Raw genomic sequence first — 15,934 nt, 5'->3', positions numbered from 1 at the left:
GAAACGTAGAATGTCCTTATAGATCATACCAAGTAGTTAATTATTGATAATAAATTAATTTTAATACTTAATAACCACTAACATTGATTTATTATCATCACAACACAATGAATGACTGAATTGTTATCAGTATCTAACAATAAAAAAGTTTCCAATTACAATAACAAGACTATAATTATTTTAAGCTACTACAGCCTCAAACACATTCTCTTCACTACTTAACATAAATCTCATAATAAATAACAGGACTGTCTTCTTCATTTCCCTCAGAACCATTATCAGCACACACCCTCAACTCAATATAGTCAGTAGTGGTAGTGTTACCATAGTCTCTGTGAAACCATGGGATACCAGGAACATTACAACAAGGTGATTCAAGAGAACCACAACCTTGACCATCCCAGAGTGGATCAGATGTGTAGAGAATCTGTGATGTACCACTACTATTAGAATTTCCTGATTCACAGAAGTAGTTATTACCAATAAAAGATTGCACTGATAACGAACTACCATTATTACATGGACATGAATTTGAACCAAGTTCAGTATGACCAGAAATCAGTGACCAGACATGTTGACGAGGAGACCCACGAGTGATACTAACACCTTCAAGATAAGCAGAATCAATACTACCGTAAGTATGAAGACCATCAGTGTGACCATATTGATATCCTGTTACTCTACCACATATCTGAGAATAACTGATACCATTAGATGGGAACTGAACTGATACACAACCACCACCACTGTTAGTCCTACCACAAGCTCTAACTCCTCCTGACTGGTACAGTCTAAACCCAGAAGGACAGTTCTGTGTAGCATCAGACATATCCAGATATGCTAGTCTTGTCCATCCTCCTCCTGAACCACATTCCTCAGCTAGTTCCAGCTCCTCCATATCACAATACATGTATCTCCATTCATTTCCTTTGCTTACTATATTATAATATCCTGATGAACTCTCTGGCCAATAATTCTTAATATCCTCACAAGATAAAGTAGCTGCTGCCTGACAAGAGGATGATTCCTCATCATTAGCTAATATAATATACAGTACAGGTCATTATAATGAAGATATTGTAGTACTAATGATTACCTGAAGATATGTTAAAGCAGTGGAGTAGGACAATACACAAGAGAACTGGTCTTAACATTTTAAAGAAAGAAGATATCAACTAACTGAATATCAACTAGTATAAGCAGATTTATAGACCACACAAACGTTATTGATATGATAAGAATTCTACACATAACTAATGGTGTAGTAAACTACTATAGTGGAATATTTTTAAAGGGTTTCATCATCATTAGATGTAAACTTGAAATAATAGCTAACACTTTCTTAATCCTGTTCGTTTTATACAAAGTTTACCCTAGACTTTCAGTTTAAAGAAACATTTTGTGAATCTTTAAGCATAAACACATACATACACAATAAATAGCCTAATGGGTGACTATAAATAGAGTAGTCCATATAAGGACAAAAATAAATTTACTCTAAAAGTGCATAATTTACCAAAATGTGAAATTGGAATGATAGTACACTCACTAAAATAGTCAAATCAAGTTATCTTTTATATTACAATAACATTACTGAAGTCATGGAATGATCCTATAACTGCATGTACAATGAACTACACTAAAGCAGTACTGCTGAGTGTATGGTACCAGCAAAAATTAATATTAACAACAATACTAATGCAATGAATTATAATGTAGTGGTAAGAGATCAGTTACTATTATAAAAGGACAGAGAAAAGGTTATGAGATGAAATATAGAATACAAAATGTCTATATATTTATATTATACCAAGTACATGTATTAGAGTTCATTATTAATAACGAGACACCTACGGTGCATGGCCTCGCCCCTATAGCTGCTATGGTGCATGCCCGCACTTCAATAACTGTTTGATTATCAGCATGAAGAGAGTCTGCTCAACACTAGCTTCCTGCAGTTGCACTTGCTCTTGAATACCTGCAGAAGTAGCAGCACTGCAGCACATACATGCAAGCAGCTCCAGCCCCTCCCATGCATGTAGATTGAAAGGTGTGGCATCCATGACTGGATGGAATGAGTGTCAGCAAGAAGACCATGTGAGAAAGAAGCTTCACTTTTTCTTTACTAATCAGCAATATATGATAAACTTGCTGACAAAAAAAGTTGCTGCCTTTGTATATTTAAGATAGTATAGGTACTTTAGTACCTATAACCCAGCAAGTTGTTGCTCTAGCGCTGCACAAACGAGTGACCTCAACAATTTCAAGTAAGTATAACTCTTCATCAAGTAAGATTTAGAGAAATCTGTTCATAATTTTTGAAGGCCATGTTCTAATCTACTGAAAAATGCTATCAGCTATCTCTAAAGTGCCAACACAACGGAACTTGGCCCAACTACTCGATTTTCTTACTTTGAAGCTTCTGTACCTAGCACTTGTATTTGAGCAACACAAAACAGTTAAGAAAGACTTTTCCACGTCAAAAAGAAAGATCTAGGAGCTTAGAACACGCTGTGCTAAAGTTATTGTTTATTAAAAACAAATTTCAGTTGTACAGAATGAATGAATGAATGAATGACAGACACACACAACAACTACCTATACCTCGCGTAGGCGAGGCCAATAAATCAATTTTACATACTTAATAACCACTAACATGGATACAACACAATGAATAATTAAATTCTTATTAGTATCTCACAATTACAATAAGAAGACTATAACTATTTTAAGCTACTATAGCCTCAAACACATTCTCTTCACTACTTAACATAAATCTCATAATAACTAATAGGACTGTCTTCTTCATTAGAGCTTAGGCTAGCACACACCCTCAACTCAATATAGTCAGTAGTGGTAGTGCTACCATAGTCTCTGTGAAACCATGGGATACCAGTAACATTACAACAAGGTGATTCAAGAGAACCACAACCTTGACCATCCCAGAGTGGATCAGATGTGTAGAGAATCTGTGATGGGCTACTATTAGGATTCCCTGATTCACAGAAGTAGTTGTTACCAATAAAAGACTGCACTGATACTGAACTACCAGTATTACATGGACATGACCATGATTCGAGTTCATTATAACTATTAATTAGTGACCAGACATGTTGACGAGGAGATCCACGAGTGATACTAACACCTTCAAGATAATATGTATCAATACCTGAACCATAAAGACCATCAGTGTGACCATATTGATATCCTGTTACTCTACCACATATCTGAGAATAACTGATACCATTAGATGGGAACTGAACTGATACACAGCTACCACTACTGCTATCTCTACCACAAGCTCTAACTCCTCCTGACTGGTACAGTCTAAACCCAGAAGGACAGTTCTGTGTAGCATCAGACATATTCAGATATGCTAGTCTTGTCCATCCTCCTCCTGAGCCACATGGTTCTGGTAATACATTAGTCTGATGAGGCATAACACTAGAAGAAAGGGGAAAATGTACTGAGCTAGTCTCTATTGGTAGACTGCTGGTAAAAAGTATCTCAGTTGGTTGGACAGTGGAGGAGCTGTCTGTTGATTCACTGCTGGTTAATACAGTCTCTGTTGATTGAATGCTGGAGGGATTGACTATAGATTCCTGTGGCTTCTCCATATTACAAAATACATTTCCTTTGCCTATTATATTATAATATCCTGATGAACTCTCTGGCCAATAATTCTTAATATCCTCACAAGATAAAGTAGCTGCTGCCTGACAAAAGGATGATTCCTCATCATTAGCTAATATAATATACAGTACAGGTCATTATAATGAAGATATTGTACTAATGATTACCTGAAGATATGTTAAAGCAGTGGAGTAGGACAATACACAAGAGAACTGGTCTTAACATTTTAAAGAAAGAAGGTATTCAAAAAGTAACAAATTATAGACAGTGTTGATATGAAAAACCTCTACTNCATAATGACAAAATAGCTATTATAGATACATTTAAGTGTCACAATTTCCTTCATATTAGTAATAACATGTAATCAAGTAATTCATCTACTCTTGGTAAATATACACTATACTGTCAAAAGGAAAGGAGATTCTTGGCCTATAAGTATGAAAACAACATGACCTGCTACCAGCCACAAGGTCTGCAAGATATCAGACTCATAACTCTTACTGTATATTGGAGTACTGCATGGGTATGCATAATCACAAGGAATACCTCTAGTCTCAATTCTGTTATCTACAATATGATTCTAATACCTGGAATATAAATACTATACATACTGCACCTTAATTTCACCCATGTTATTACCCACATTTTTATTATTATCATGTTGTTATTATTACTGAAAATACTTCGATGATTTTGCATCATTAATTAAAAAAACAAACAATACAATAGTAGTTGTGCTATTCTACATTTTATGCAATAGCATCTTAATGATCCTTAGACGACAATTAAAAGAACGAACGATCGTTATAGAAGCGTACAAGGTAACACATCATAAAGTACACACACTAGCTTTTGATACAATGTATTGATCAGAGCTTGTTTAAAGAAAGGACAAAAGGACAACTGTCAATTAATATGCCGCACACTATTGACACGCATAGAAAATATCGCAATAAACGTATATGAATTTTAACTGTACATCTACATTTATATGTACTTTAACCACACAAGTTAATTTGAGAAATATTACAGTACTTTAGGTGCTTACTTTAAGTGCCGTAATGACAACGTCTAATGATATTCGGTCGTTTTCAAATAAATACGAAAAGAATGAGAGAAATGACTCGTTCAATTTGCTCATTATAACCTACAGCAGATAATAAAACATTTTTATAATAAACAGAAAACGCTAAACTAATTCCAGCAAATATTTGGTATATTTTAAATTACGTATACAGTATACGGTACATAAATTTTTGCATGACAAAGGCACACAATGAAAAATTTTATTAGAACTTAAACCCACTTAATTCCAGCAAATATTTGTATATTTTCATATAAATTTTTGCATAGAAAAGCACACAATAAAATTCTGTTAAAATATTAAACCTACTTGTCCTAATAGTGTCAGTGTGCTATCTCTACTTAGCAGAAACTGAGGGTTGGCCTTTGACCAGGAGAGGAGAAAGGAGTCGGTTACATTAGCAAGTGTCTTGAAAGCTTTTTCTCTGTCATTTAAATCGCAAAGGATCTTTACCATTGCCATGCTAGTGATATTCTTGGTTCTAAAATAAAATAAAGTGATATGGAAATAATTATATGGTAGAGAGTGTCTATCATGTGTTGTTATGTTCAAAAAAACACAAATTTACAATTGATATATCTTTAATGCTTACTTTTCTTGTTGTGATAAGTTTGTAAGTAGTAATTCACAAAATTCAAGAGCTTTTTCTAGAAAAATAGAGAAATAAGTTTAAAAACTCCAGGATCTTCAACACTTGCAAGGATGCATTGATGGTTCAGTGGTAGAATTCTCGCCTGCCACGCGGGAGGCCCGGGTTCGATTCCCGGTCAATGCATATCATTTTTTTGTATTTTTTTCTTTACCTTTTGATTCAACTTGCAACCATGAATCAAGCAGAAAATCCCCCAAACGTTCAGGATCATACTTCGCATACAACTGAAGAACATCATTAACTAAAGGTTGCAACTAAATAGATAATATTTTTATAGTTATCATTACTGATAAAAGTGGTATCATGATTACCTGGTCAAGCTGGTCCAGCCTGTTTTTTGGCTCGAAAAGAACCAAGTTTAAATATTTCATTAAAATATCAAAAGGAGTGGTAGTCGGAGCCTACATGTACATAATAAATAATCAAACCTACACTTTCTTAATCACTCTCTCTCTCTCTCACCCTCCCTTGATAACTTATGAATAATATCATTAATGTAAAAAATATTATGCTACAATGGCTATTACATGTATATACAGGCTATTATGGCAAAATTCAAAAGTTAATAATTCTCCACTTTTATAACTTTATTTGATACATATACATGTTCTTATGTTGTGTAGAAAGTTTGAGCTGATTCCGATTAGAATTGGATTTTTTACGAATTTTTAAAGTTGCTCCAAAATTGGACCAAAGATACAGGGTCTCGGTCAAATTATGCCAAAAATGAAAAGTAGAGAATTCTCCATTTTTATAACTTTATCTGATGCATATACATGTTCTTAAGCTGTGTAGAAAGTTTGAGCTGATTCCGATTAAAATTAGATTTTTTACGAATTTTTAAAGTTGCTCCAAAATTGGGTAAAAGTCCCTGTACTATATATAGTACAGGGTCTCGGTCAAATTTTGCCAAAAATAAAAAGTAGAGAATTCTCCACTTTTATAACTTTATCTGATACATAAACATGTTCTTATGTTGTGTAGAAAGTTTAAGCTGATTCCGATTAAAATTGAATTTTTTACGAATTTTTAAAGTTGCTCCAAAATTGGGTAAAAGTCCCTGTACTATAGTACAGCGTCTCGGTCAAATTTTGCCAAAAATGAAAAGTAGAGAATTCTCCATTTTTATAACTTTATCTGATGCATATACATGTTCTTATGTTGTGTAGAAAGTTTGAGCTAATTCCGATTAAAATTGGATTTTTTATGAATTTTTAAAGCAACTCCAAAGCCATGCAGTCCTTGCCAGCTACTGTATATCAAGCTTTGTGGTAAACCCTGGATATAGCTGATATATAACTGCCTTTGTTTAACATCTCAGGTATCAGATCTTACATTACCAATACAATACACTATTTCATGTACATGTACATGTATGACTAACCTCAGAATATTTATCTTTAATATGTTGTATCACGTCACTGATTGGTTTGCCAGACAGCACAAAATAAGCAGCTGCATTATTGAGTGTCTTTTCTCCCACGGAGTAGAGACAGAACGAGTCGGCAAGATCAAAACAATTCCGACGCAACTTCTCTGATAGTTCACCAGAAGAATCATCATTCTCAATAATCTATAGAAAAAAATAATTATAATAATATATGAGCATGTACAATACATGATGGAATTAACACACTGGTACATTCACATTGTATACATACATGTACTATTAATGTCATTGATACCATAAATTGGGTAATTTTCCCAAGGTTATACATTATTAATAATAAAGAATGAACAATTTAGATTTTGGGAACACTATCTATAATCAAAATAATAATGGTATACTAATGAACAATTTATGTCTATTTTTAGTAGCATGGTACATACTCCCAGTAATGATTGGACTGACTCTTATACTTATTATAGTCACATTGTCATTGTGTGTGTATAGCAATACTACACTTACATGTACACATGTATTTGTATTTGTATTTGTCAAGTGCTTACTAGTGATCTCAGTAGAATGTGAGCTTCTGATAGATGATGCTGCAATACTGGAGGAATACCAGCACCTAATGACTGGGCTGATTCAGACTAAATAAAATAAATAAATAAATAATGACAGACAGAAATTTAACATAAAATAATATTAAAAATATTAATGATGATACATGTAGTAGTTTCAATACTCATTCAAGTAGTTTACTAATTGCAATTCATTGTACTTTTAGTTTTGATCTACTTAATGTACATATACATGTACTGTATGTACATGTACACACTTACAAACTGCTGGAACATGTCAGTAACTGGTTTCTTAACTAATACATAAACATTCCAAGCAACTGTTGATAACACTTTAGGACGTCTTAAGGAAAGAGATTGCCTACAATAAGAAATACATATGTACATGCATACATGTACTGATTATGTACACTAAAACTTAGCTCTTTAATACCCTCCTTTTCATCACTTTTTACTGTATCAAAATGTACATGCATGTAACTTTTCTCACCTCTCTCTCTCCTCCTCCTCCTTTTACATCCCTCATTCTCCCCCCACACACTCTCTCTAATTATCTTCCTCCCTTATCCCTCCCTCTCCCTCTCTCTCTCTCTCTTTCTCCCTCTCTCTCTTTCTCCCTCTCTCTCTCTCTCTCTCTCTCTCCCTCTTTCTCTCCCTCTCTCTCCCTCCCTCTCTTACAGGAAGGATGGTTTCTCGCTTGATGCTGGGCTAGTATCAGGTGAGGTATCCTTGCAGAATACAACAACATGATCAGTGGATGATGTCAGGGCCATGCAACCGAGAAACTTATTGGAAGAAATGAGAGTCAACTCAAGAGAGGAAGGAGGACAAGGCTATGGAAAAAGAAAAACAAAGCCAAGACATGATATTATATTCTAAATACAGTGTACAGTACATTGTACATTGATTGAAGTTTCCCACAGGATTTTGGCATTAAGCTTGGCAAGCATATTTTTATTAATTTTACAACTTCTCCAAAAACATGTACTACTGTATTGTAGCATATCTATGATTGTAGTGCTTGTCAGCTCATGAAGCTCATGCTGTTTAGTTCACTTAGCATGCTTTGTGGGAAACCCTCCATACATTATAATACATTATACACATTATTATTGTACTTGTTTGAGCCATTGTGTAGTGTTAATGTGTCCAGAGGCCACTGGTTTATTAGCCAACACACTAGCACTGATCCTGCAGGTGTAACTATCCAGTGACTCTGCATCAGTTGATAATGAGTGAAGAAATTGGCCATCATACGACATTGTCTGACATCTACAATAAATAAGGAAAGAAATTATTCTTCTCTAATTTAGTGAGGAATAATTATTTTAAATGCTAAATAAACTAAAGTATTAAAAATTTCCTAAAATTTTTTCACTAAATTGCCTGCATAGATGGTGTTCATTTTCTTGAAAAAAATTTTTACTTACAAAAAATTTACATTTTACCTTGTCATAAAGGATAGAACTGTGACTTGTTTTGTTTTATTGAAAACGTCGTAAATATAACCCTTGGACCTGTTAGCAAATAAACAAGACATCCCAACCAACTTCCTCTCACCAAAAGAATCTAATAAAAATACATAAAAAATGAAATAAAATAATTCAATTTTTATAACAAGTAACCTTCAGATTCATCATGTAATATACATGTACATGTATACATCCATATTAATATGTTGTACATGTAATTAATATTTCTTGTGTTTTATCTAACATGTACTTTATGCTGTGTTAGTTTGTTTAGTTTTCAATTAATGAAAAAAAATTAAAATATAAAAAAAGAAAAAACATGCATATGTCTCCTTACCTTCATTAGTGAATGTTGGTACTAGCTGTACGCTGTGTATTCCTCCTTTGGTTCTTGATTTAGTATAAGGAGCAGAGACACTATCCCAACCAGGGGCTCCATCAACACTGCTGGATCTATCCCTAGTCTCACTGTTAGCTCCGGACAACGAAGAACTCGTGTGAACGTAAGAAAACCCTGACGAAGCCAGTCTCCGATACAACATGGTAACGACCCAGCACTTGGTTTCTTCATTAGCCCCACCCCCTGTGTCCCCGTGAAGTACAACGGATACCGGCTGGCCCCATATGTATTCAACTGGTCCTAATATCTCAAGCTCGGTTTTAGATGAGTCTTTTTTAAAGGAGGACGAAGATGAGGAAATGCTCGAGATGCTTATAGTACCGATGAGGGGTGTGGTCTTGTCTTTTAGAAAAGGGCGTGGCAGGTTTGGCTTTGTTTTATCGTCCAGTGAAGAGGTGGGAGTGGTAGATGGTTCGACACTACTCCGCCCTCTTGCTTCTGTCTCCCAAACATACGATGGAGACCAGCAGAGAAAATCCTCATCGTTTTTATATTCTTCGTGGCCGTGTTCTTTATGGTCAGGGGGTTGTTTCCGGGTCCTTGTACGAGACGAGTCCAATTGAAATTGCTCCCAAGGGAGCTCGACCCCCGGGGGGCCCAACATTAAAATTTTCAATACCCGGACCCGATGTGTGGAAACGCATGCAAGGTAATGCCCGCAGATGCAAATCTTTTTTAATTTCATGTCAGTGATGACGTCCATGTAAGTGACGATACAAAATCCCCCCGTGGAGAGGGAGGCCGAGGGAACATCCCCTCTTCCCCTCTGGAGTGTGAACAGGTGGACCCTTTTCTCACTACCCACGGCTATGGTCCCCGTCAACTGGCAAACAGCGAGACAGGACACTCCCTCAACCGGTAGCTCCAATATTTCGGCGTCGACCACTGGGGGAAGAATCATCGGACCCCCGCTGGTTTGGGACGGGGTCGTAAGACTAATTACACGCGTGGGCGTTTCAAGCTCTCGTATGATCCTCCATTTAAAGTATATCCGTACAGTAGCTGGTGAATCAGGAGTACGTCGTTCAAGAGACACTATACAGTCCCCCAGCGGGTTATAGACCAGCTCTGATACTGGTTGGATGGTCCTCATTCGGGCCATTTTCTCGTTCTTCTGCAGGTCGTGGGCTTCTATGAGGCATCCCTCGCAAGCTATGAAGACGTATTTTTCTGAGCAGTGAACGCAGAGTGGCTCTGCTGGAGCGTTGAAGATGTTCTGACGCTCAAAAAGAGTGAAAGCTGCTGGTAGTACCTTGACCATCTTGACTTGCACACGCCTTCTTGTCCTTTAAAAATAGGCGTGGAGGTTAATAGCTCAAAATTAGCCACGCCTAAAACTGCTGAAATTTTTATTTTAAAATTTTACTAATTATTCTAAAGGTATTTCTAACTTATTACAATTAGCAGTCTTTTAGATCTTCTCCTCTGTTGTCTAGAGAGCAAAGACGCTAAATTAAGCTACTAAAGTTGTGAAAGAAAGAAATAAATTTTTAAGGTAGCGTTTGACCACACCCCTATTAATTATATATACATGTAATTTTTATTTAAATTTCTATTTACTTTACTATGCTTTATACATGTACTGTTGTACACCATATAGCTCCAAATTTCAATAATTATTTTTACCAGCCATAAAAATTACAAGTCGCTATTCAAACAGCTGTACATGTTTTGAATTTTCATTCAAATTTTCACAAAAATTCAGAGCTATAATACGCTATTTTGTAGTACTTAATAGATTAGTTTTAGGCTAGCTCATTAGCACTGCATGCATGGGCTGTGTCATACTGATAAGTGAAATCTTAAGGTAGGCATCCTGCACTATATGCAGCACTGATTGTTGCTTGCAACTTGTGGTAAACCCACTCTGATCGGGTTGTGCAACATGTTGCATGAAGCAGAGAAACTCTCTCCTTCATGCAATATGTTACACAACCACATCAAAGGTACTGGAAACAAAGTTGCATAGTGGATGCCCATGCACCTTTATGTGTAGTATATATGTCAATTTAAGCTCTTACGGACTGTATGTGAGGTGCTTCTCAGGTCATGTACTGTGATTTCATTTAATTTCCTGCACTATAACTGTAAACAGACATTTTTGGAATGATCATTAGATGAAGCCAGACACTACAAACAGTTGAATAATTAACTAGCTAACATAGTTTTCAAATGAGTAGTCAAATCAATTAGTACTTCCCATCAAATCAATTAGTACTTCCTACCTGCCATTATCTCATCTCATGTGATTACAATAGTCTGAACTTTGGAACAACTCAGTTTAGCACAAACATCCTCAGGAATTTACTGAATTTATAATCCTGTCCTGTTGTGCTTTATTGTCATTCTTCATTTTTAAAAAGAGTACTTCAGTTCTAAAGGAAATAGAAGTCCATCTATTACTGCACTCTACTGTCAAGCTGGAGTCATAGTAGCTATGTCTCTCCTGTTAGTGGTTGTTCTCTTATTCTTCAGTAGCTCCTGCAGTGTCTCCTCTGGTCAGTATTATGTGTCTGATGACTGCAGTTCAGTTACTCAGTCACCTTGTCATCCTTTATCAGTGTATGCTGGAAATATGTCTCAATACAATAACACCATCTTCTACTTCATTGGGTCTATTAATATTAAGTCTAATGTCAACTTGATTTCAGTGGAAAATGTTACTCTTCGTGGAACAAAACATTCTAGAATCAACTGCATTGGCAATCATTTTTTAATCAAATACAGTAGCCACGTCACTTTCTCCCAACTCCTTTTGTACAGCTGTGACATTCAGTGTTATTACTCCAATAATTTTACGGTTGAGAATTCTGAGACATTTGAGAGCATTTATTTTGAAGCAGTCAACGCATTTGATTTCAAATTTTTATCGACGACTTTAAGAGCAAATAGTGTAACCTTTAATTTCAATAAGCAATGCGGTAACAGTGAGTTATTAACTTACAAATTGAACTTTACTAATGTATATTTAGTTGGTCAGTTACTCTTATATGTATCTCAAGGGGCGTCATACAACACGTTGGTTGTTCTTGATAATACTTTTGTTCATGGTCATCTCAATCCGACTCGATCATGTGTCCATGTATATCATAGAAATTCCCTTCTTTCATTCTCAGTAAAAAGGTCTTCATTTCATAGCGGCTGGTATGGGTTTTCTCTATTTTCTCTTGCCCTGGAAGAATCAAAGTGCGCTTTTTCTACCACTCAGCTATTGTGTACTATTTCATTTGAAGACAGTCATTTTTACAGCAATAAAGTTGCGTTCTTTATCAAACCAAATCTGATAAACAAACATCCACTTTTTATTCTGATTAAATCATGCTCAATTCGTGATAATACCCATTATGGTTTAAAAATTGATGTTAGCCTGTTATCATCAGTCACCATTAATATTACCGATACAGAACTGATCGGTAATGCAGCAAATTATTTAGTAAGCTGTCACTCAATTACCTTGAGTAATGTGACAATTGCTAACAGTCTTTTGACAGGACTAACATTGAGACAATCAATAGTAACAGTGAACAATAGTTTAATATTTAGAAACAATACAGGAACCACTGGAGGTGGACTGTCAATTACTCATTCATCCTATTTCATAGTACTTCCTCAAGCTTCTTTTGAGTTCATCAATAATTCTGCTACTTATAAAGGAGGTGCATTCTTTTGCGGCGGCCCTTTCTCTCATCCGTTTGTTTATGCTGAGCCACATAGAGACCCGCCTCCATTAATACCACTTACTTTCTCAAACAACACTGCAGTAACAGCAGGAAATGACATATACGGCTTTTCCATATTTGGTTTTTCTCTTGCTAATGTGTCTGTATCCTTCTCATTGATTAATGACCCAACCATCAGCTCAACTACTGATGCTGTCAGAATATGTTTTTGTGACTTTACTCCAATGCAATATATTACATGTCATAATAATGTACCTGAACAGCATATTTTTCCTGGCCAAAAAGTAAAATTTAAGGTAGCTCTTTTTGGTTATAATAGTTATGGTGTGTCATTGAGTTTGACTGATGGAGCGGTGGATCTTTTGATTGATGATATAAAAGTGTTTCCTTACTCCTTGCAGGAAGCTAATTGTTCATATTTTGAATATTCACCAGCTCAGTTTATCTATACAAGGCATAAGGTAGTACACTCACTTCCTTATAATGAGTTAGTCAATAATTTTGCTGCCAATTCCCACATTGTGAGTTATTATACTTTACATGAATGTCCCATTGGTTTCAGTATGGACAGCAATTTAAGGACTTGTACTTGCAGTCAAGGTGTTTCTAGAGAGAATGTGACTTGTGATATAGCTAGTCAAAACATCACACACAATGGTCTACTGTGGATTGGAACATATGATACCAGTACACCTTTCAATGCTAATGCAACCAATCCTAATGCATGCATTATCAATGAGGACTGTCTTCTCTATTGTTCTCCTAATCCAGTTACCTTTCAGTTGAATGACACTGATACTCAATGTGCAGATAATAGAGGACAGAGAATGTGTGGATCTTGTAGAGAGGGATACAGTGTACTAATGGGATCAAGCAAATGTGGACAATGTCATAATAATTACATGATAATAGCTTGGATTGCTCTGTTTGCAGTGATGGGTGTACTACTTGTGGTTCTACTGATTGCTCTCAATTTAACAGTATCAGTGGGTACACTGAATGGTCTATTGTTCTATGCTAACATTGTCAAGTTATATGAGCCAGTCTTTTCAAGGAAAGGAGCATTACCTGTGTTGAGTCAAGTGATATCGTGGATTAACTTAGACTTTGGGTTTGAGATATGTTTTTACAATGGTATGGACACTTATGCTAAACAATGGCTTCAGTTTGCTTTCCCTTTCTACCTGTGGTTTGTCATTATTGTTATTAAACAATTGTGTAGGAGATATGGTAAGATATCAAGACTGATGGGGTCTCATACTGTTCCTGTTCTATCTACACTCTTCCTTCTTTCATATACTAAACTAGTATGTACTATTGTTGTTGTACTACACAAGCGTGAGGTAACTCTTCACTGTACAAATGAGTCAGTAAGATCAGTTAGTTTATGGTATGACGATCCTAATGTTGAATATGCTAAAGGAAAACATGCTTGGCTATTTGGATTTGCCTTGTTTGTTTCTATTATCTTTGTCATACCATACACACTGTTTGTTTTATTGAATCCTTTCATTGAGAAGTACCTCTCAAACTACAAATTGTTCCGTAAAAACTGGAGTCATTTCAAGCCTATAGTTGATGCTTATAGTGGTCCAATGAAAGATGAGTATCGGTTCTGGCCTGGTCTACTGCTAGTGGCTAGGATTCCAATCCTTGTTACTGCTACTTTAGTAGCTGACAGTTTAATTCAGGCACATTACTTCATATTATTCTTGCTTTTAACAGTGCTAGCTATAGTATTATCACTCGGGTATATTTTTAGAGGAGTCTATAGGAAACGAATGCACAATATACTAGAGGTTTGGTTCTTGTTCAATTTATGTATGATGGTTGGTTTCTCTGTAGCTTATACTGATGACAGTGTGGTAGAGATTTGGTTCAATACTTGCTTGTCTCTTTTTACTGTCAGTTTTATGTTAATTGTACTGTATCACCTGTACTTGCAGCTGTCACAAGCACCCTGGTATAATATACTCGTGAGGAAATTGTTTTGTAAGCTTTGTGATGATGATGGTGATGATGATGAGCCTCTATTAGATGTAACTGATTCTCATAAAACTGTTGATGAGCAGAGGAATGATATTGTACCCAGTTCTACTGATGTCTTTATGCATCGCAGGGAATCTGTTGTTGACCTGTTTTGAAGTACAAGATTTATGCATACTAACTTAATATTTGTTTTTGCTTAATTTATCAATTTTTGTTGTTAATAATCAGTTAGCATAATTTTTATTATAATTTTCAAAATATTGGCCAGTCTTGCTTATAGTCACAGTTAATAACAGCAATGGCAGTATATATTCATGTATAATCAAGTATGCAATGTGATGTTGTGTTGTGTTCGTGTAAGTGTGGGGATTGCATGTATTTAATGTAATGTTTTATATATGCATCAATGTGTATATTGATCTGTACAAGTCTCTGCAAGTAAGCAAAATAGACAACAAATGTTAAGAAGGATATAGATATACATATTCATGCCCATAATTTTTTGGCCACCAGCAATTAGCGTGGGCAAGGATAATAAACATACATGAATGTCATTATTATGTTTATCATTTGTTTGACTTTGTTTGTGACTTTTTCGTGCATGTGTGCAATGTCTGAATTATTTTTATTTAATGCTATTGTATTGAGACATATCCCCAGCATGCACTGATAAAGGATTACAAGGTGACTGAGTAACTGGACTGCAGTCATTAGACACATAATACTGATTGAGAGGAGACACTGCAGTCCAAGAAATAGGCGTGGTGGTTACTTAATAATTAGCTCAATTAGCCATGCCTAAACTGCTAAATTTAGAATTTTTATTAATTGTAAAGGTATTTGTAACTATCAGTCTTTTAGATCTTCTTATCTATTTTCTAGAGAGCAAAAATGCTAAATGAAGCTACTAAAAGTTTTAAAGAAAACAAAGAAATTAATTTTTAAGGTTAGCATTTAACCATCCCCCCTATTAATTATATTAACTAATTACATGTAATTATTTTAATCAAATTTTTATTGACTTTACTATGCATTATCTATGTACATGTAATGTAA

At 35.3% G+C, this 15,934-nt stretch overlaps 1 protein-coding gene and 1 non-coding gene across 2 annotated transcripts; one reads left to right on the top strand and one right to left on the bottom strand.

Annotated features, from left to right (window-relative positions):
• Positions 1-4,420: 4,420 nt before the first annotated feature.
• Positions 4,421-10,514, bottom strand: LOC109586604 (uncharacterized). Its single transcript, XM_020002803.1, has 12 exons — positions 9,147-10,514; positions 8,786-8,906; positions 8,456-8,609; positions 8,016-8,170; positions 7,599-7,698; positions 7,320-7,406; positions 6,754-6,942; positions 5,681-5,770; positions 5,521-5,623; positions 5,310-5,364; positions 5,027-5,198; positions 4,421-4,780 (listed from the first exon to the last, which is right to left on the bottom strand). Exons 1-12 carry the CDS (start codon positions 10,468-10,470, stop codon positions 4,670-4,672), a joined length of 2,661 nt encoding a protein of 886 aa, XP_019858362.1. The 5' UTR covers positions 10,471-10,514; the 3' UTR covers positions 4,421-4,669.
• Positions 5,422-5,492, top strand: Trnag-gcc (transfer RNA glycine (anticodon GCC)). Its single transcript has one exon. It is a non-coding gene; the product is annotated as a tRNA-Gly (tRNA).
• Positions 10,515-15,934: the final 5,420 nt, after the last annotated feature.

This window comes from Amphimedon queenslandica, unplaced genomic scaffold (genome assembly GCF_000090795.2).
Source record: "Amphimedon queenslandica unplaced genomic scaffold, v1.1 AMPQUscaffold_12830, whole genome shotgun sequence".
In the NCBI taxonomy this organism is placed as follows: Eukaryota; Metazoa; Porifera; class Demospongiae; order Haplosclerida; family Niphatidae; genus Amphimedon; species Amphimedon queenslandica.
The sequence above is the reverse complement of the archived record's forward strand: the minus strand, read 5'-3'. Positions and strand labels throughout refer to the sequence as shown.

What these genes read in the sequence shown, in the direction of transcription:
- LOC109586604 (XM_020002803.1), bottom strand. Translation starts at nt 10,470, where the DNA reads ATGGTCAAGGTACTACCAGCAGCTTTCACTCTTTTTGAGCGTCAGAAC. An exon ending in CTACACAATGGCTCAAACAA is followed by an intron (nt 8,171 to 8,455) that starts GTACAATAATAA and finishes CTTTTTCCATAG; the next exon opens with CCTTGTCCTCCTTCCTCTCT. An exon ending in ACATTCTACTGAGATCACTA is followed by an intron (nt 6,943 to 7,319) that starts GTAAGCACTTGA and finishes TTTTTTCTATAG; the next exon opens with ATTATTGAGAATGATGATTC.